Here is a 22,402-nt window from a genome sequence, read left to right as displayed (position 1 = left end):
TGTAGTGTTGCTGTGCAACATGAAACAGTTGACACTCCAGACGTGGCTGCATTTCACTTGTGAGCAAAGTGTTTCAACTGTGTTTGTGGCCATCTCTGAGAATGTGTCTGTGCATGCATGTACATGTGTCTATGTGTGTGTGTATACACACACATATCCCAACACATACATACGCGTCTAATATTTGTAAAGTGTTTAGAATCATTTGGGATGAAAGGTGCTATGTATATGATTGTGATTTGGCAGCATTGTGATGTGGAATATCTTAGTGTCATATGGAGAAGATCTATAAAACTGCAGTCATGGTTGTTAAGGTGAAATGAAATATAAGTATGCCTTAATTTATGTAATTAATATTAAGTGCTGGGGTATATGGTAATTAACACACGGCTGAACTGTTGATGCTGTTGGAACCCCTCGCAACACAGGAGTATATTCTACTCTGACCTGGCTAAAAAAAATAAATAAGCAACTGCTTAGGCATGTTATCCAGCAGATTTTCCAGGTTTGATTTTCCTCCTTCTGTTCAGCAGGTTCAAGGTCAGCTTCCTCCATTGATGATTCCAGTGTTCCCTCCAGATCAACGAACCCTAGCAGCAGCCGCTCAGCAAGGATTCCTCCTTCCTCCTGGTTTCAGCTACAAGGCAGGATGCAGTAAGTCCTGTAGATTTTCCAGCTGGAAGTGGGCAGAGGGCAGAGTTTTAAAACAGGTTGTCCAGTATTTATGCTGAACTAAGTCACCAGATCAGAATAATCACCTCTACTGCCTTGAGGTGACAGACCCACTAAGCTGAATTTAGGATTTACAGAATAGTGTGAGAACGGATTTGCCAAGAGATCACTAATATGTTCATTGATATAATGGCCAAGAATTTCAGAACTGGCTAGTGAATGTGAGTGCCCAACTTGAAGGGCCTGATTTTCAGATAGCATGTGCTCCGCCCTTTCTGAAAATCTCTTGACAGTGTGTCAGGTTGGGCACTGACAAACACTATTTACTTTTGAAATTCTTGGCTATGCTGTACAACAAAACAAAACACAAACAAGGAAACATGCTCATCGGCACACACAGATACTCCTCTCTTAACCGAAAAGGGAAGTTGTTTGAAATGGCCCAATACATTTCAACGCTATTGTAGGGAAATATGTTTTTTCCTCTAGCAGCCTGCTTGCTTTTTATTAACTAAGGGCCTATTCTACCCTCTTTCTACACACACAACTCGCATTCATCTCAATGGGAGTTCTGTACAAAGATCAAGGATAGCATATGCCTCTCAATTTGATGGACTAACACAAAGCATAAATATATTTTACAAGAGCCTAAGACTAAAAACTGTGTAACATCTATTTTTTTAATTTTTGAAAGTTTTATGGTCACTACAGGATCCTGATTTTTTTGGCAGTTTTATTTAAGCCTTCCATAGGATCTCTTGTTCCTGTCAACAAGATAAGAATAAATACAGGTTCAAAATAAATCAAAAATCTTCCTTTCATCAAATAGATTTAGCTACAGCATAAGTTCTGTAAACCTGGTTTTATGCATTTGTGCTTATCTAACTCTAACTCTACTGGCATCAGTTTCCTATCTTGTTATCTAAGACTCGCTTGTTTTACCATTCTCTCTCTTTAGTGCGTCTGTTTAGCTTTATTATGTCCGCATCAGTGTATCCATCTGTATCATTGACTAACTCATGAATTCGTCAATTGTTTATCATTACACACTGCTCACCAGTGGAGCAGTTTATTAAATTTTGAATGCAAAGGGACTATCTGGTGATACTTTTCATCCCGCGGTTTTAGATTCTTTTGTTTTTCTAACTTTATAGATCCAGTATTGGGTTTCTGTAAGCAAAGTTCCCTTTCGCTTTGGCCATCAGCCCTCATCTTGGTATACTATATAGGCTGTTACCACTACTGAGAAGTCACTGTTCAAAACACTTCACCTCACTCAGCAGCTGCAGTGCAATGCATAGGCTCATTCACTTCTTCCAGTGATTTCACACCCATTTGTTCTCAAATGGGAGAAGTAGTGATTCACATTGCAGAATGTGTAACCGAAAGCCACATTGAATATGAATGCTACCATAACTGTAGGCCTGGAAAAGGTCAAGAAAACACCCCATTAGACATATCTGGCAGATTAAATTAGTTCCGTGTTAATGCAGTCTGACTTGGAGAGAGGGTTGATTTTTTTTTTTAACTGTTAGTAAATTAACAGGAGGATAGTCACATAGTACCTCACATCCATGAAGTTCATATGACATCACATATTTCTGTAACCTTGGAAATGAAAAAAACTGAAAAATGTTGCTGCTGCTCCTGGCAATAGGGCTTAAAATTAACAGCATGTCAAGGTCTAAGATTGAGCAGAAGCCAGTGGGAAAAGACAGCTCTCTGTTTGCTGATTCCCTGGCATGTTTGACTGAGTTTGAATGAGAAGCTGAGGGGAAGTGATCAGTAGTCCAAAGGGTTTTTTTTCTTTTCGCTCACAATTTAATGTAAACAATAACATATATTGGCCTAGCTATACTTAGAACGGTTGTAGCAGTGAAAAATATAGCAACCTTGAAAACTTTAATATGGTTCCCTCAAGTAATGTTTTTTGACAGGCAATTAAAACAACTCCCCCCTTCTACCCTTCTCTCCCCCATTTCTGTCAGTCATCATGGTAAAGGCATGGTAGATGGCAGACAAGATTTTGAGTAAAATTTTCAAAAGTGCTTAAGTGACTTAGGAACCTACATTCCATTTTCAAAAGTGACCTAGGCACTTAGAAGCCTATGTCCCATTGACTTTCACATAGACTTAGGATCCCACTGATCATATTTTCAAAGTTATTTTTGGGCACCTAAAGATGCAGACAGTGCCAAATGGGATTTTCAAAAGGGCTTAAGCAGGTTATCTTAACTTCCACTGATTTCCATGTTAGGCGTCTAACCTGCTTAGGCACTTTTGAAAATCCCACTACGTTCCTATCTGCATTTTTAGGCACCTAAAATGCCTTTGAAAATCTAGCCCCATTTGCCTAAGTAACTTTAGAAAATGGGATTTAAGTTCCTAAGTCATTCAGGTGCTTTTGAAAATTTTATTCTTTAAGCCTGGGCTGAAAAATTGTAATGAAAATGTTACAAGACTGATTTATAGACTTCCCAAATGACAATTCTATTATTTGCTAGCTTTCGTAACTTGCATTTAGAAACAAAAAACTGCATGAGACCCTTAGTTCTATTGATAAACAGGCAAGAACCACAAATTAGCAAGTTTCGTATTTAGCATTTACCCACAAATGGGGAATTTATAGATGGGGGGGGGTGAGTTTTATCTAGATATAAACCATGGCCTACATTTTCAAAAAGGGATTAGTGATTTTGGGTGCCTTGATTATTGGTTGCCAAGTTTGAGACACCTGAAAAGTGCCCAATTTTCAGAAGGTGCTGTGCCCTGCTCTCTGAAAGTCAGGCCTCCATAAAGACTATCAAGTTGGGACATCCAATAATCAAGGTATACCCCAAATCACCACTCACTTCTTGAAAGTTAAAGCCCACATATTGCAAAGAAGATCATTTGTGCTACAAGTAACACCTTAAATTACTGAAACAGGAAGACGTATGAATATCTTATTGAATACTACTCTTTGTTTCATTCAGCTGGGATGGTGAGACAAGTCTAGTTAAACACTCTGTAGTTGGTTTCCCTTTATGGTTCTCCTGGCCAGTAGTAGTGCCTGGTTTCCTGGAGATTTATCTATATGTCTCCCATTAGCTTCAGTGAGAATTATGTGGTCAAATTCCTCAGCCAACCCTTCAAATGGTATACCCCAGAAGACCAAAAGGACACTTTTTTTGGAGGAAAGGTGGGGAGTCATTTTGGTGAGAAAAATACTATTTTCTAATTTCCATTTACTTCTTGAAATTCACTAAAGAGCTGCTCTGACATGCTGTTGTAAGAGGAGCTTGTCCACTGTAGATTCACTGTCTGATTAGTACTATGTTATGGTGCGCTGAGATATTAATAACAATATGATGATAATTCATTAATAACTAGTATTTTAATGGATCGTTTTTATCCACGGTTCTCACAGTGCTTTGCAAAGGTATGTAAGTATGATCATTCCTATTTTACAGATGGGTAAACTGAGGCAGCAAGATTAAGTGATTTGCCCAAGGTGAGATGGCAGAGCAGATTATAGAACCCATGTTTCCTGACTTCTAGTTCAATGCAGTACCTGTAACTTTTTCCTTTTTCTTCCTAACAAATTCTAGTTGGGAATGGCTTGTTTTGTTATGTTTTTTTAAACAGATGGTTTACATTTCATAATGGACCATTTAAACAAGTTGACACTTCCTCTCCTCTCTCTACAGCATATTGTGTAGTGTTAAAGTTGGCAGAAAGAAGCACAAAGCTCTTGGGCTTGGATTAGAAGCTTCTATTAGTATTGGATTTCTATTAAGAAAATGAAGCAGAGTTCTTGATCCCTGGTTCTGGTTGCTATCTGGCCTCCCTACCTAGATGTAGTGTAATTGCTTAAAATGTTTATTATTATTATTTATAACCAAAGCAGTTGTTTCTCAGTAGAAAAAGAAGTGCCAGTGTGCCATGATGGAAATACACTGTTCATTAATTTCTCCATGAATAGCAGGGGAAATAATGGCTATTCATTGGTCATCTCTTTGCTAAACATTCAGAGTTTATTATTAAAAATTGAAATCCTAAAATGTTTTGTGCATGACATCTGCTTTTGATGAATAATGAAATGCCATGTGCATTTAGGATGAGAAATAAAATGAAGATTGGGACTAGTTCTGGTCCCCCAAAATTGTGATGTGATAATCCCAACATCTTCACCAAATTACTCTAATACATCCTCCCTGTAGTTTCAATCAGGTATGTTGCCCTACTGGACTGAGCAGAGGGATAAAAGCCAGACTACTGCTTCTCCAGAATAGTGGCAGAACTCCTAATCTCTGCCACTGATGTGCTATGTGATTTTAAGCAAGTCATTTAAACGCTCTGACTTTCCCTACACTGTGCTCTTTAACCCTAAAATATCCCACTGTTGCTTTCAGTTTCACTGGTGATAGCAAAAATGGGAGCTCCCATGTGGGTGAAGCACTCATGGTTCCAGCATTTCAACCACTGTGGGGGAAATCCTGACCCTATTGAAGTCAAGGGACTTTTACTGTTGACTTCATTAGGCCTGGGATTTGCCCCCTATTGTGTAGACCTGGGCAAAGTTAGATATCATGGTTGTTAAAACACTGGCAGCCATGGGATATTTATTTAGAGAATCATTTAATTTGTGTTTGTAAAGTGCTTTGAAAATGTAAAACATTATGTAAATCCAAAGTGTTAAGATGTGAAATGTTGTTGTGTGCGGTTTAAAAGCTGCTGCATTACACTTCAGAGGTGGCTTCCTTTCCATAGTGAACAAAATGGCTCTTCCTTGTATTTGCACATGCATAGATCTGTAGAGAGAGAGCTAACTTGTTACTACACATTAAGGAACTGATAATGAGGGAAAGGGAGTAAGGAATTCCCTCCCCATCCCCTTTTGTATGGCGCATGTAAGGTCCACACAGAATCCCAACCCTTGTGCTTGTGAGAGCAGAGGGGCTGTTGCTAGGCGAGCCAAAAAGGCAGCAAAGAGTAAGCAGATATAACAGCAAATTATAATCCCCCAGCAAACCTGAGGAGCTGAATGCTCTCAAACAGATTGCCTCCTAGTGCCCCCTTTGAGGCAGTGTAGTTCTGCACCACCCCTTAGTGTGGGCTTCCCTTACAGGCATAACATATAGCCCATGCTTTGATAAGAATGTTGAGATTCTTCAAAATTAAAGCACTGAATAAATACAAATTGTTATTTCGGAGAGTTTTTCCGCATTGTTTCTTTGTCTTTTTTGTTTGTTTGTTTGTTTAAATGTTTGGTGATGCTTTTACAAAAGAAAATAAAAATGTTGACAAACCTGTGACACTGTTGCATTTTACACTGGACTCCCCTGCCCCCCCTTGTGACTGAAGCAATGCAGTGCGAGAAATGCTGCTTGCCTAGTGGATCAACAACACATTTAGTGTTCTAAGCTGAAATTCATGTGACCATTTGAGTGGCATGGTTTTTTCAGTTTTGTTTTGTTTCTAGAAATGGTGGTTACTGGTACTACACTTCAAAAAGTTTTGAAGGGGCGATTTGCTACCAAATATGTTTTCCAGATCATTCACTAGTTCTCAGGACGGCTCCTAGGTGGTGTTTTACTTGCTTGTACCTATGTTATTTTTATGGCCACATGCCAAATTTTGGAAACAAAACCTGTTTTTCTTTTTCTTTGCCCTTTCCTCCCTCCCCCTATGGAAAATTTGTTGTAACAAATCATATTGTGTTTCCAGTCAGATGTCATCCACTTGGGTTTTTTGGAAAGCACTTTAATCACAGCTTCAACCATATCCAATTGGGGAAAAAATGTGAATATACAATAGGTATATTGTATGTTTGTTATATATCAGCTCACTGCAGCTGGAAATTTCCTAAATAAAATAAGCACACAAAATTATTGATGAAATATCTAATTACCCCTTAAAATACGCATAAATGTGTGAGAAAGTGGACAAGCCAAGCCTAATAAAATTAAAATATGCTGAATTTACTGTTCCTCCATTTTCTGAACAATATTCCGTACATCCAATAACAAATGAAACTCTCTGTTAATAGTTCCTCGTACAGTACAATAAAATTAATGTTTTGGAGTTAAATACCATAAACTTCCTTGGGCATATTTGCTGATGTATCTCTGTTTTTTAGTCACATGTTTCATTGTTTAATGGGTTATCATGTGGGCTGTATTATAATCTCTCTTGTACGCAGGGTCCATAAGTCTGGCTTCTAAAGAGACTGGCATGCTAATTTCTGATTTAACTGTGTCAGCTGTATCAGCTGACATACAGGTCAATGACAACCACCAAATCACAAGAAGAGAAAATTGACATGGTACGCTTTTCTCAGAATGACAAAAATAGGAACCATGTGTTATCAGGACCACATACTGTAGTTTCTTTGTAAGGATGTTAATCATCTTTTAGAGCTACTGTTTGCGCCTTGGAAGAGAATGATCATATGACTAAACCCTCATCTTCCCATCCCCCAGAATAAGAAAAAAAAAATAAAAACTGCGGATTGGCACAGCAAGAATTAGATGCTTTCTGGTAAGGAGCGTGCCTAGTATGCTCTGTGAGAGTGTGTCACTGCTATAGAGTTGGACACTGAACTAAAAGTATCTTGATGGGGAACAAGAAAAACCAGTGATTTGTTTTTCAGTTACAAGAAAAATTGCCAAATTAGTGGTATGGGGGAGGCTTGCATGGGAGCTTGAATAAATCTGAACTAGACAGAGAAAATAGTGACTTCTATAATAATAAGTTGGTGGTTTCAATTAAATTCCTAGGCCAAAATGGGTGCCTCAAATTGAGTCTCTGGGAGAATGTCTGCGAGCCCACGGCAGCAAGCGTTCCAGCCTGGTTGGACAGACTCAGGCTAGTGGGGCTGCGCTAGCACTCTACAAATAGCTGTCTAGACCGTACTTTGAAGTTGTGGCTCAGGATGGAGCTTGGGCTTTGAAGCCCACCCCCACTCCCTGAGCTTCAGAGCCAGGGCCCCAGCCTGAGCCACAACTTCAGAGTGCCGTCTACGCTAGCATGAGCCCCACTGCCCTGAGTCTGTTGATCTGGGCTGAGAGGCTTGGTGCCACGGGCTATGTGGACATACCCTAGATCTATATTTGAGCACCTAAAGTACATCTACACGGCAAAAACAAACAAAACAACAACAAAACCCTGTGACAGCAAGTCTCGGGAGACCAGGTCTACAAATTCAGGCTCCTGCTATGGCACAAAAAATAGCAGTGTAGATGTTCCCTCTCAAGCTGGAGCTTGGGCTCTAAAACCTGGGGAAAGGGTCTCAGAGCCCAGGTTCCAACCTGAGCAGGAATGTCTACACCAGGGGTGAGCGACCTCCAGCCCGCGGGCTGCATGCAGCCCATCAGGGTAATCTGCTGGCAGGCCGCCAGACAGTTTGTTTACATTTGCACAGCTGCCCACAGCTCCCAGAGGCCGTGGGTAAAAAAAAATGTTCAACTGGAACTGTACATAGATCTCCTGAAAGGAAGTCAGGGTGTATGCTGTCATGTGGTCCCTCCATGGCACCTGCTCGCTCTCTTTCTCTCTCCCCCCCCTCCCCTGGTCAGGCCTGAGCCCCTCACTGTCTCATGGGACAGAAGCTGTGAATTGTGCCCAAGTGCCCATCTATTTCCAGTCCTCCCATAGTATTTCGAACATCCCTACTTCCACATCAGAACCATCAAAGCAAAGTGTGGAAATGGACAAGTATGAATGAGTGGTGAGAAGTGTTCCTGTGGGATACCTGTCTGTACCCACCTGCTTTGAGTGCTCATCATAAAGATATTTAAGTAATAAAAACATATTTTTAAACTGAGCTATTTCTAAAGCTGATCAAAAATGGGGGAAATGTGCATTTTTGTTTGGCAGTTTTAAAAAGGATCAATGCTTCAGTTAATCAATTTTTTTGTAAAGTTTTTACTTGTGAATTTTTTCATTTTTTTTCTGTTTTCATTCCTTCCTCCAATCTTTCTCATGTTTCCATTTTTGCCAGTGAAAATGGGGAGGGGGTGGAAAAACAATAAATTTAAAAAACAAAAAGCTTAAATTTTCCATTTTCTAATTTAATTGGGGAAAAAATCATAGGAAAAAAATCATGACATTGATAAAAGGCCAATTTTAATGAAAATATTTCATCAAAAATTTTCAACTAGTTCTGGTTGTTTCTATAAGCAGGTGCAACCTAAGAATCCTGTCAAAACATTATTATAATTTAACATTAGTGTGTAGCAGGATTTATATAGCGAATAAGTAAGACTGTGTGTATGTCACGGAGGTCATGGAAGTCACAGATTCCATGACCTTCCGCGACCTCTGTGACTTCTGCAGTGGCCAGTGTGGCTGATGGAGCAGCCCTACAGCCAGCCACAACTGGCTGCAGCTGGAGTGGCCCTGGGGACCGACCAAGCAGCGGCCGGTGCAGCTGGCCCCAGGGACCGCTTGAGCAGCAGTCCAGGGACGGCTGGAGCAGCAGCCAGAACCATGGCCCTGGGGGCGGCCGGAGCAGCGGCCGGTGGGGCTAGCCCTGGGACTCCCCCAGAGCAGAGGCCCCCTGGGGACCTCCCAGAGCAGCACAGTGTTTTGATATTATGTGCTGCCAAGAGCCGCATAAGACAGATTAAAAAGCCACTTGCAGCTCACGAGTCTGTCGGAGTATCGCTGTTGTAGGGCATATAGGACCAGGGAAAAGATTGCAGAAGAGGCAAAGAGAGAGAGAGCTGCTTGTGGGACAAGGTAGCGAAGCGGAAGTGAAGGCAATACCAAAGATCAGGTCTGCACAGCAGAGAAGCAGGAGACCAGTGATAATGTATAGGTAGGCAGGAAAGGAGCGGAGAGACGCATCCTTGAAACAAAGGATGAAAAGGCCTAGTCTATGCAGGTAAAATTTTCAGAAGCACCTATGTGACTTGGGTGTTTGTCTTATTTTCAAAAGTCACTTAGGCATGCAGGGGCCTATGTCAAATTGAAAGTGAATGGGGACTTAGGTTCCTTGGTCACTTTGCTGCTTTTGAAAATTTTACCCTACATGTTTTCATAGAAAGCGTTGGATTCACATCAGGAGATCCCAGTTTCTTCAGTTGCCTTTTTCCCTGTCTGCCTTTATGGGTCTCCATGCTCTCGCAGTTCTCACCTCTGCCATCTTCTTCATATTTTGAAAAATAATTATACTCTATAACACTGGAACCAATCTCAGTACTTTGGCCACTGAGAAGTCTTCCAAGGCTGCTTCTGCAGCAGTTAGCAAATCAGACGATCTGTTACAGTGTCTGAGCATCAGCCAGAGGCAACTTCCCCCCACACGCTCTTCTGCTCCACACAAACCACCCGAGTCCCACCTCACCCTCATTCTCCCACAAACCAGGTCCATCCTTGCCTGCATGCTCCTCTGCAACCACATTACTTCCTCTTCCAGGTCACTCTGTGGTCCTGTATTTCCCCCCTGTAAATTTCTTTTCCCTCTTCACCCCCTTTTCCACAAACCTTGAAGTCACCCTCTGAGGGATGGTCCTACAATCTGCACTCCCGGACTCCCAATTCTCTGTTCCATCCTGTGCCCTCCACAATCTCCAAAACACACCATCCCACCTAGAGCTCTACATGTCATACACCTCTCTCTCATGCCCGGCTATCACCACTACGTACAAGCTCTTTCTTGCTCTGTCCTGCCCCCTGTCATTTTTGAGTTATGTTATTTGTCTAAAGTGGTGCAGGTGGGAAATAAGTGTATTTGTAATTAAGAGGAATTTAGGAAGTAATCAAATAATTTCTACCTTTTCTCTTAAGATGCAAATTCCACCCCTTGCTCCATTCCCGACCCTTCCCTCTGGTTCGTAAAAAAACTAAAAAACAGCAAATACCTGCCTTTAAAAATTGTTTTGTCCAGGAATTGTAGCTGATAGTTTGGAACTTAAAGGATCCTCCCAAAATTCTATATTTTTGGCTGTTGCCTAGAAGATAAAGGGAGACTGGTAGCCACTAATTCCTTCCCGGTTGTAATACAGCAGTATGTCGTGATTGCTTTTGTAGATTGGTTTCAGTATAATACTACTGTTTGAAAGTGGATTGTTTGAGTAATACAAGCGTATGACTGGTCGGGAAATAGCTGTTTCTAATAGCTGACTATCTTGTTTCACATTCCTAAAAAGTTCCCAGTACTTGGAAAAGGACCGTTTAGATCTAAAAATGAGACATTTACTGAAGCATTAATAAAATGCTTAAGAAATGCATTTCCCTAAGATGTGTTAAGCATTAAATACAACTGCTCAGACAAATCTAAATGCCAATTCTGGAGAAATGTTAAGGACTGCTCAGAGAGGCAGTGGGCTCCAGTGGAGCGAGTATTGGGATAGGAGTCAGGAGATCTGGGTTTTAGTCTCTTCTCTGGCCTGCTGTGTGACATTCACTGGACAAGTCAGTTCTCCTCTCTTATTTTCCCCTCCCACTCTTCATTTGTTTTGTCTTTTTAAGGGACAGAGCCAGTCTCTTGCTATGTGTGTGTACAGTACTTAGAAGAATGAAGTCTGATATTGCCTCTACTCATTACTGTACCTGGCCTAAACTTTCCCACTATTGTTACATTGGGTCAGTTGCAACAGTGGGAGTATTTAGTATAGACTAGCCAGAGGAGTTGCGATGGTGGGAAATGTTTTAAGAAACAAAAGCCTACAGTAGGCAAGGGCTACTTCACTTAATAAAAGGAATTTTAAAATCCTAGCACATAGTAATATTGAAGTAACAGAAATATTACCGATTCCAAAAGATTCATGGTAGGGTCACAAAAGCTTTTAAGCTTTTGTTGTATATATATTGTTCTTAAAAATATTTTTGGAGCACTGGAAATGTGTCAACAACCAAATAATATTAATTATTAATAATTAATGACAATGGCAACAATAATAATAATGACTATCGAAAACATGGAGCACACAAGATCCTGGCTCCACACAACTTAGTGTTTTAAAAACTACACTTCAGTGCACATCAGCATTGATTGCTCTTCTCTTTAGAATTGAGGGAAACAATAATTTTGGTTTCTTGTGTGGCTGGCACTTGCACAATCTGCCCATTTCTAGAAAGAAGTCATTCAAAATGAAACTGGGATTTTCCTTTGAGGTTCTTGTGGCATTGGGAGTAGGACAAAGCTATGAATGTTGAGTCTGTAACTTTTTTGGGATTTTTTTTTCTTGGCTGTCTTTAAGACTAGCTGCTTCCGTCACTGGGTAATGTTCTAGATTAGAAAATTTAAAGTTAAAGAATCACTTCATTCAATCAATGATATTAAACAGGAAATGGAATCCTAAATGAAATCGAGGGGATATTGAAAAATGTGGAACAGTAACAGAGTGTGATTAAAAATCAAAACTAAGTTAGAAAAGGAAGTGTGGACTGGTGGCTGGTGCAGAAGTCTAGGAGTCAGGATTCCTGGGTTATGTTATTGGTTCTTACACTGCTTGACTATGTGTCCTAAAAAAGTCAACATAAACATTAGTGGTTTTCCTGAAAGCACGTACATCAAATTTTACAACAGAGCCTATTTACAGTATTTTAAAAATATGAGTGCTTTTCTCCCGTTTCATGTTTCCTGGCACTTACTCTTGATATCATCACAAATATATCATTTATTAATAATAATAATAATTAATTGATCATCATGGCATGTAGCATTCTGCATGGCCTTTTAAATTGCTCTTTTATCAATTTGCCCAAGAAAGTATAATCCTGGAGGGAAACTTTTATTGTGTCCGCTTAATCAAATGTACTGCAACCTTGTAGAGTGCCTACCTAATAAAATGTTCTGTGTCTGTCATGGTCTTATTTCAAATGGCTCATTCTATGCCGTGCTAATCGTATCTATTAGCAGATCATTGCGCCATGCACGAATGGTCTGATGATCCTTATTAATTGAGTGGAAAGCTTTTAAACATTTTGTCATTTGGGCAAGGAATATAACGCATGTAACATTTCTATTAAGCTTGCAGCTCCAGCTTTTCCATTGGTTTCATTAGTAGGTGGACAAGAATTGAATTCATTTAAGACTAAGACATTTAAAGGCAAACCAAAAGTGACTATGTTTTACAGTGAAACATGTCTCCTTGTTTTTGTTTGTTTGGCGGGAGGGGGCTACCTTTTTTTCCTTCAGATAATGAACATTTCTCATTAAAAGTGTTTGCCACTTTTTTTTAAAAATTTTATTTTACTCCTACGCTGTGTCTAGCACAGGAGGATGCTGAGCCTAAGCTATCTTCATTTTTGGTAAGAAGCTAAATTAAGGCACCAATCCTGCAAAGGGATCTGTGAGGGGACTCCTGACACTTGTGCGGAGTCCCTTTGACTTCATACTATTATGACTTTTGCAGAATTGGGATCTCAATCTGTAAAGCAAGATTGCTTCCACCAAAAAGAAAATATAGAATTCAAGAATGTGCCATTTTTGTTCACATAGATACTAAAGTTTGATCTGTGTGCTATTCAGTTTACAAACAATGATCTCAGTTTGATTAACTTCATATTCTGGACCAGTCTATAAATTTGTTCCCTCCTAATACTGTGATCATATCAAGGTTATACTTCTCCTTTTCTTTCTCTCTGTCCTTTTTTTTTTTTAAAATTTTTTTATTTTTTTTATTTTTTGAAGTGCAGCCCTCTGATCAGTGTGCACTTTTTTTTCCATTTCCCTAAATACATCATGAAAAAGGATGAGGTTTCCGCCTTAATTGCTTGTGCCTTTTATTCACATTCCTCTCTCAGCCAGAATTGTGAAAAGAGTGTTAGTAAAAGGCTTCACAATAGAGCTTTTCATTAGGCCTCAGCAAGGCACACAAAAGAAGGCTTTTGGAAAGAGTGAATGCAGGAGTTTAATTTGCAGGTGGAGAGTAGATAAAAGGTGCTGACGCCTCTATTATTCTCTTACTTAGGTGACCCTTACCCTGTTCAGCTGATCCCAACTACCATGGCAGCTGCTGCCGCAGCAACACCAGGCTTAGGCCCACTCCAACTGCAGGTAAGTCTGGAAACAATGCAGAAGAGGCAAAGGTTAAGTAATTATGGAAAACAGTTTTCTTTTCCATTAGAGCACAACAAAACTAACAATGTTTTCGGCACACCCTTTTCATTTTAAAATGTACATTGAAGCTTAAATAAACATAAACCATCTTGGGGTTTTGTTGTTGTTTTTTTAACCTGTGGGGAAGATTTGTTTTACACCAATATTAATTTTGATTTTTAGATTTGAACGTTCACTCTTAACAGGCAAAACCATTTGTTTTCCTTTTTTGTTACAACATTCTGATGCAAGTCATAAAGATTGGTTACATGTGAACCAGCAAAAAGAAACACACGGTTAGACAGAAGAGTCCTGTCCTGACAACCACTTTTAAACTGCTTAAAAGTCACTTAATGTGATTATGTCTTTTTAGACTATAAGCTCTTCAGGGCAGTGACTATGCCCTCCTACGTAGTGTTAAGGTACCCAGCATATTTTAGGTGCTGCTAGAACACAGGTAATTAATAATTATACTAATTTAACACACTATGCAATTATAAAATTGTATTACAAACACACTACAGAATCTTGTTTGAGCCATGCAACAGAGTTAGTCTGGGACCCAGATTTGTTTAGATTGTGCCTGATTCAAAACCCTGGACACAAATAATCCTAAATTTGAGGGTGTTCAAAATCTGACCATGGATCAGAATGAGAATTTTCCAGATTTTCCTGTCTGTTCCAAATCAAACCCACCAGATCTAAACCCACTGTATATTAGGAAGTTTGACAGTCAGATCCACAATTTGAACTTTATGTTCTGACATATGTGGTTGTTTCACATAAATGGGATCCAGATCCAAACTAACTTTAGTTTTGGAAGAACTTAACTGACATTTTTTGTAAGACCAAAATCACCACTGGGGCTTTGTTCTTCCATTTACTATCTTTAGGCAAACCACATGGGATGCACAGCATATATATCTGCTTGGAAATGCTCAACCGTTATAAACTACAGGTGTGAAACCGCAGTCTCGAACTAAGTTAAATCAGAACTAGGGCAAACTGGAATTCATACAGTTAGTTTGGACAGCACAAGAGAGGATGAGGGACAATTTTGATAGGCTTTCCTACAAAGTTAGTCAGCTGAGTTTCACAGAAATGGCTGCCAGTGTGTAAGCTGACCCATTCAATGCACCACCACGAGCCTTTGTATGAAAAGATACACAGTATGTTAATTTCTGATCCTGTGAGCTACGAATACCAAGGGCAGTTTAGGAGTCATGGGAACCATAAAAGTAGTGCAAAATATGTCATCCTCCAGAAATGACTTCTGGGAAATAACTTTAGCTCTGATAAAATGCCTGTAATACTCACCTCTCTCACTCACACTCACACACACACACAGAGGAATGAGGACATACATTGAATGTAAGAATGGCCATACTGGGTCAGACCAATGGTCCATCTAGCCCATTATTCTCTCTTCTGATAATGACTAGTGTCAGATGCTTCAGAGGGAGTGAACTGAACAGGGCACTTTATCGAGTGATCCATTCCCCTGTCATTCAGTTTCAGCTTCTAGAAGTCAGAGATTTAGGGATACCCAGAACAAGGGGTTGTGTCCCTGACCATTTGGCTAATAGCGATTGATGGATCTGTCCTCCGTGTACTTATCTAATTCCTTTTTAAGCCAGTTCAAAAGCATCCCTGGCAATGAGTTCCACAGGTTGACTGTGGGATGTGTGACAAAGTATTTCCTTACGTTTGTTTTAAACCTGCTGCCTATTAATTTCATTGGGTGACCCCCTGGGTCTTGTGTTATGTGAAGGGGTAAATAACACTTCTCTATTCACTTTCTCCTCACCAGTCACGATTTTCTAGACCTCTGTCACATCCCCCCCCCATATAGTCGTCTCTTTTCCAAGCTGCAAAGTCCCAGTCTTTTTAATCTCTCCTCACATAGAAGCTGTTCCGCACCCTTAATCATTTCTGTTGCCCTTCTCTGTACTTTTTCCAGTTCAAATATATCTTTTTAGAGATAGGGTGACCAGAACTGCACGCAGTATTCAAGGTGTGGTTGTACCACAGATTTATATAGTGGCATTATGATATTTTCTGTTTTATCAATCCCTTACCTTATGGTTCCTAACATTCTGTTTGCTTTTTTGACTGACACTGCTCATTGAGCAGATGTTTTCAGAGAACTATCGGCGATGACTCCCAAGATCTCTTTCTTGAATGGTAATAGCTAATTTGTATCCCTTCATGTTATATGTCTAATAGGGATTACCTTTTCCAATGTGCATTACTTTGCATTTAAGGAAGCAGAAGTTTGTATATCTACAGATCTTTAGTTAGCAGTCATTCAGAATTGCTCTGAAATAAAGAGTCAGTGATAAAGGGGGTTGTCAGAGTCTGACTATTTCATTTCAGGACCAGGATTGGACAGTAACTCAGTAAGCACTGAGTTAAAGTATTCTGAATAGAAGGAAGACTATAACAATGACCATTCTATCATAGAAAATGTGACCGTGTGTGGATACTATTGGTTTAATTAAAATTTTCTGATGATTTTAGGGGCTGAAGGATTGTAAAGCACCAAAGGCCTCTTGTTCCTATGCCAGTGAGCATGAAAGAAAGGGAAAGCACTGAGCAGGCTCCCCTACTGATTGGCTTGCTCACCTGTGATTTGGGCTGGGAACGGAGCCAAGTTTGGGAGTCCATCAGTGGGAAGAAGCTTTTCAGATAAGACTATGGGTACACTAGGAAACCATTTTTGAGAAATATCCCTGCATTCCTAAACCTGATTCATTTCCATGAGTCAGCTATATAGGGAGCCCTAGTGTAGACAGACTTCTGACTTCTGCTACCATTTTAAGCACTGTGTAAATTAGACCTATTTTGAGAAGGATTTTATAATACAGCATTTAGAATGTACTCCCAAACTTGCTAACGCCAGTGGAGCTGAGCCAGCATAAGCAAGAATGGGAAATATTTGAAAAGTTATCTTGACCTTATTTGGTGGGAATCAGTGGCACAGAATGTAGATAATGGAATTAAAAAGCATTTTGTCCTCCAGGAAACAGTTCAAATCCCATTTAATTTGGGTTGTAATGATTGTCTCCTCAGTGGTCTGTGTGAAATGAACTACTGGTCTCAGACCAGTTTCAAATGGCATACGTCAGTGTGCAGTGGGTACAGTCTGGGGGCCGATTGGGCGGAGAGGGTTATCTCACTTCAGAGATTCATCTGCATAATATGTAACCATGGTGTCTCACTGAAAACACCTGGGATTAAACCCCCTGTCTGCCAGCCTCGAGAGGTCAGAATGACGCATTATAACCTCCCTTTCTCTCCCTTTTTCGTATTCTCCCCACGCTGCTTCTTATGCTGCTCTTCCAGGCTTTGTGTACTAAGACTAGTCAAGTGGTGTTCTAGGGAGATCAAAGAAAGAGATGCAATCTCAAGGCAAGGAACAGGAAGAGAGTTTGTGACTCTCAGGCGCACTCTGGCTTTTTCTTCTCCTACGCAAAGGGTTTTGTTTTGTTTTTTTAACGGCGGGATAACAAACGTGATAGCTATCTCATTGTAAAATCCTAATTGGAGACAAAGTACTAGCAGTGTTTACCACAAGGTAACTAGGTGAGCTCAGCACTCTGCCTCCCGCTCCTGATTCACCTGGCCTTGTCTATCTCACAGCAAAACTAAAAAGCCTTGTCTCCACTGTGTTCTTACAGTGGGATATATAACATATTAATTATCCCCCAGGCAAGCACATCTTTTTGATGAGTGATGGCATAGCCCCCTGCTAACTCCAGCCTGAGAGGGTAAATAATTTGAAGCCCTACCTTTCCCTCTTCTCCCCAAGTCCCCACTGTTGGACCCAGATACCACAACTGACACAGTTAGGACTAATTGGTGGCAGTTTCAGCAGAGGGGCTCGTGCTGAATAAGCATGGAGACTGTACTACCTTCACATTCATAGAGGTGGTTCCTCCAGGTCAGGTTAGACGTATTTTGATAGGTTCATGTTGGAGAAACTGGAATTAACACTATCTGTGCTTGAACCTGGATTTGAGAATAAAAGTATTTAGGCACCTAACTCCCAATGATTTCACCCACTACCCTAGACATGCTTTAAAGGAAAATATGCTCTCTGATGGACATTTCACAGGGGAAGTGAAAGATGATGGGTTGACAGTTTCTCTGGCCCAGCTCCCCAGAAGTATTTAAGCACCTACTGCCATTAGGAGGTATGGCCCAAATCATTGAAATTAATTGGAGTTAGGTGCCTAAATAACTTAGAAGATCTGGGCTAAAGAGACCCCAGTCTTCAGGACTGTCAACCCAGCATGTTTCAGTCCCACTGACTTCACTTTATAAAAAGTAGTTGTCATCTTCACTTTGTTACTGATATGATGCATCAAAGGGATTCAGCCCCAACTGTGTAAAATGTTCCCTCAGGAAGCATAGGTTCTGTTAAAGCATGTCTAGGGGAGTGGGTGAGTTTTCCCCTATTGAGGACTTGGGTTAAAAACGTATAGTCCCTAAAGTACTTTTGCCAAAGCGTAGTGCAGAGGAGAAGAGGGCTTGCATTCCTAGAGGATGATGGTGAGTGGTGGTTCTATTTCAAATGAGTAAGAATGAGACTTCAGGACATCTGGGGCTTTGGATTATTCCCTTCAGCAATATTTGATTTAATAAAGCTAGTGAGTTCAAAAACCTGCTATAGCGTATAGCTCATTTGAAGATGGCCTTTTCACAGATGGACCAGTAATTTGGGGATTTAAGTTCCCCCACTTTGGAGATGGGCATTCAAACCTGTAAGCATACATATCATGTTAGAGTAATGTCATGGGACTATGGGTATGCCTACACTTTGAGCTGGAGGTGTAATTTCCATTTCTGGGAGACATACCCGCGCTAGCTCTGATCAAGCTAGTGTGCTAAAAATAGAGTGTAGCTGTGGTGGCATGAGCGGTGGGAGGGGTTAGCCACATCAAGTCCGATCCTTCCTGAGAGGCTAGGTACATACTTGGTGCAGTTAGCTCCTCCCATCAATTATGGCTATATCCTATTTTTAGCTGACTAGTTTGATCAAAGCTAGCGCACATATATGTCCCTGAGCTGGAAATTACTCCTTCCAGCTCAAAGTGTAGATACATCCTAAGTGAATATAAAATTATGATAGGAGTGATTAATACCAATTTTAAGTATCTGGGTGTGCCTAGTATGAACTAGATGTTTCTAGACAGCCTGAGTCACTTCAGTCTGAGATGAGTTCTCTTGCGCTCTCTTCTGACAAACCTGACTCCTGAGTGCATGACAAAACCCATGTCTTAATATCAGGGTCTCTAAGAACTGTGAGGAGATTCTGTATTATTGGGAATTTGAATAGTTCAGATTTCCCATCTAGGTTGTCTGATAATCAAATAATCATAGAATCAAAGAAATATAGGGCTGGAAGGGACTTCAAGAGGTCATTATGTCCAGCTCCCTGTGCTGAGGCAGGACCAAGTAAAACTAGATCATCCCTGACAGGTATTTTTGTCTAACCTATTCTTAAACCTCCAGTGATGGGGATTCCACAGCCTCCCTTGAAAGCTTATTCCAGAGCTTAACTACCTTTATAGTCAGAAAGCTTTTCATCATATCTTACCTAAATCTCCCTTGCTGCAGATTAAGCCCGTTAGTTCTTGTGCTACCTTCAGTGGACATGGAGAACAATTGATCACGCTCCTCTTTGCAACAGCCCTAAACATATTAGAAGATGATTTTTTCAGGTCCCCCTTCAGTCTTCTTTTCTGAAGACTAAACAGACCTAATTTTTTAAACTTAATAATGACAATGATTCATTGGCTGTAATACAAACACAATATATTCATATAGCTGTATTGCAAGATGATGATGAATGCATAATGAAAGCTGCTCATGTATTGAGCATTTTGCATCTGTTCAAAACAACTTGACAGTATGATGTAATATACACTCCCCACAATCATCTGCTCTTGAGAAAAACACACCCAAAAGCTTCATGCACCAACATTCAAATGTTGTTTCCTCATCATCCTAGAATGGAACAGGACATTGCGCTTTCTTGGTGGTGGTGTGCAACTGTGCGACCAAACTTGTTATTACACAGATAAGAGAAAACTTATGTCAAAAAATACACAGATGTTAAAGTAGTTTGACTGGTTTTCTCAACCCTAAAGGCTGAAACCTGCTCACTTTACTTACTTGAGTAATCCCACTGAAATCAATTGGACTACTCATGTGAGTACAGTGAACAGGGCTTGGCCCTACCTGTGTTTGAAAAAATTATTCTGCAAAGTCTTTATTCCTCCACTTTGCCCTTTAGTAATCTGTTCCAGTTTCCATTCTTAGCACAACCTCTTTTTTCAAATGGTATTGGAAAATGCATACTGAGGCCTGAATTTCAAGAGAACTCAGCATCTGTAGTCTGGACCAGATTTTCAAAAGAGTTCAGCTTTCATTTAGGCACCAAAATAAGTGGTCAGATTTTTAGAAGTGTTGAGCCTATTGAGTGTTGAGTACTTCTGAAAATCTGGTTTTTATTTAAGTGCCTAAATTGGTACTGAGATGTGTTCTGGTTTTCCTTTCGAAAATATGGCCCAGGGTATCTAAATCTCATAGAAGTGCCATTTAGCTGGGTGTTTGTTGTATTTCCAGGAACAGACAAAGGATTAAAAACCTATTTACCCGGTGTGTCTTCATAATGATTGTAATCAAAAGATAGACTGTTCCAACTGCCAATGATTTATTACATAAATACGTGATGCACATAAAATAGAAATAAATGGCAAGGACTGCACATCTGTTTTGGAGAACACATTTTCAGCTGTCCTTCTTAACTCACCTCATTTTAGCATTCACAACATCACATAAATGAGAGAAATGGTGAAAACCTGTTATCATCGGTTATTTACTCCATCTCTCACATTCTCCCCTTGCCAATATGGAATGTCTCTCTCACATATAGTTTTTGTCCAGTTTAGTTTGAAATATCTCAGGTGATGGGACTTCCACCATTACCCTTGGCAAACTGTTCCGTGGTTTCATATATCTCACTGTCAGGAATTTTTCATGATTTCAAAGGTTTTTCTCTTTTCCTAGCTTCTTCCCTTTACCTGTAGTTACATCCCCTTTTTTGATCACCCTAAACAATTACCTTCCTGTCTGATGGTTGCCACCTAGAAGCCATCAAGAAGCACATGAGAAACTGTCTAACCATTGTAATTGACTCATCTGAACACAAATATAGTCAAACTCTCAGTATTAAGAGCACATCTAACAGGGTTACAAATCTCTTCGATTAATTTCTGATGGGCAGGAATACAATCCTTGTGGCCTATTATTGTTCCTGCAGAATATAGCCAAGAGGTGGCAGTACTTTATCCATTATTCATTTGCTCTACAATCTATATCCATTACCTCCTTGGGATATTAATATCCTCAACACTTTGCCTACACGAAGTTTAGCCATTTCTTAGCATTACAGGGTCGCTCTTTACATTTGGTGGACAGTGTGTAGCTTCAGATACCATCTAAGCCTTGTCTTTTCAGTAGTTAGTGCCAACAATTCCTTCAGCATTTGCTCTTTTGCTTTACCTGGCCTCACTAATAGGACTAGGAATTAATTTATGGGGGAGTAAATCATTGATGCCCAGTTTCATTACAATATTATAAAAATGGTGCAGTCAATTTAAACATAAAAAGCAAAATTAGGTTTCCATCATGGGCACGTACATCTGCAAAAAAAAACAAAACAAAAAACTAAGTACATTTACTACAGCATTTCTCCTTAGCATAAACAAAAGATGGCAGCCATCTAATGGGAGCCATCCACCCATTAGTTGACAATATTCATTTATACTAAGATATATGTTTTTGACAGCTATCACAAATTATGATAATAGTAAGAGTAATAATACATATTAATATGTATACACTTTTATTGGATGTCCCATTAAAGAGGTTTCAAAGATATATTAGTGTAGATTCTATACTTCCCAATCTTGCTCTTCAGTTATTTCTGATTTTATAAGTAAGTGTTTTGGCCACAAGATACTCATCACCTCTTCTACATTAAATGTCCATTTTAAAGGAGATTAGTAGAGCTCAAGGCCCAGTCCTTCATTTGGAGTACAGGAGTGTAACTCCATTGGCGTGAGTATTGTGAGTACTACACGCTTTTAAACCAAATGAGGATCTGGCCCCATGTGTGGCAGACATGTCCCCAGAATTTGTTACATGTGGATATTTTATTTTTAATAATAAGCTATTAGTAGCAATTTTAAAACAATCCATTAAAACACACAAACAAGGTTTCAGTAAATTTATGCATAGGATTATCTGACATGGTTGCCGCAATAACAGGGGACTGGACTTAGTGACCCATGAGGTCCTGTGTCCCTATGGGACATGTAATCAGTTGCCAACTGGAGTTTTTATCAAGCCATATGTTTCTGAAAGAAAAATATCTCCAAATTATCTTAATAATAATACTAATTCTAATAAATCTTGTTCATGGTGGATAAACATACTTTGTAGTTGGTGTCTTAAGTAGCCCATGCTTGCCTTTGATATCCAGTTTTACAATTTTACAGGTAAACCAATATATTTTTCAAAGCAGACATGAATGAACCACTCCACCATGTTGTTTTATCAGCATCCTGCCATTCTTGATAATTTTGACAGTACATAGCTAAATGCTTTGTATTTCCCAGAGCACCA

General features: G+C 39.8%; 1 protein-coding gene across 11 annotated transcripts in view; it reads left to right on the top strand.

Annotated features, from left to right (window-relative positions):
- The window catches only part of SOX5 (SRY-box transcription factor 5), a 606,300-nt gene that overhangs the window by 480,787 nt on the left and 103,111 nt on the right, over nt 1–22,402 (top strand). For 7 of the 11 annotated variants that reach the window (XM_074937768.1, XM_074937807.1, XM_074937745.1 and 4 more), the window contains 2 exons: nt 531–654; nt 13,578–13,663. In XM_074937768.1, the coding sequence (XP_074793869.1) occupies nt 531–654; nt 13,578–13,663 (210 nt within the window). The remainder of the gene's footprint in view (nt 1–530; nt 655–13,577; nt 13,664–22,402) is intronic. The other 4 variants (XM_074937753.1, XM_074937790.1, XM_074937735.1 and 1 more) reach the window with 1 other exon arrangement.

This window comes from Natator depressus, chromosome 1 (assembly GCF_965152275.1).
Source record: "Natator depressus isolate rNatDep1 chromosome 1, rNatDep2.hap1, whole genome shotgun sequence".
NCBI classification, from domain to species: Eukaryota; Metazoa; Chordata; order Testudines; family Cheloniidae; genus Natator; species Natator depressus.
Note: the sequence above shows the minus strand (reverse complement) of the source record. Positions and strands in the feature narration are given on the sequence as shown.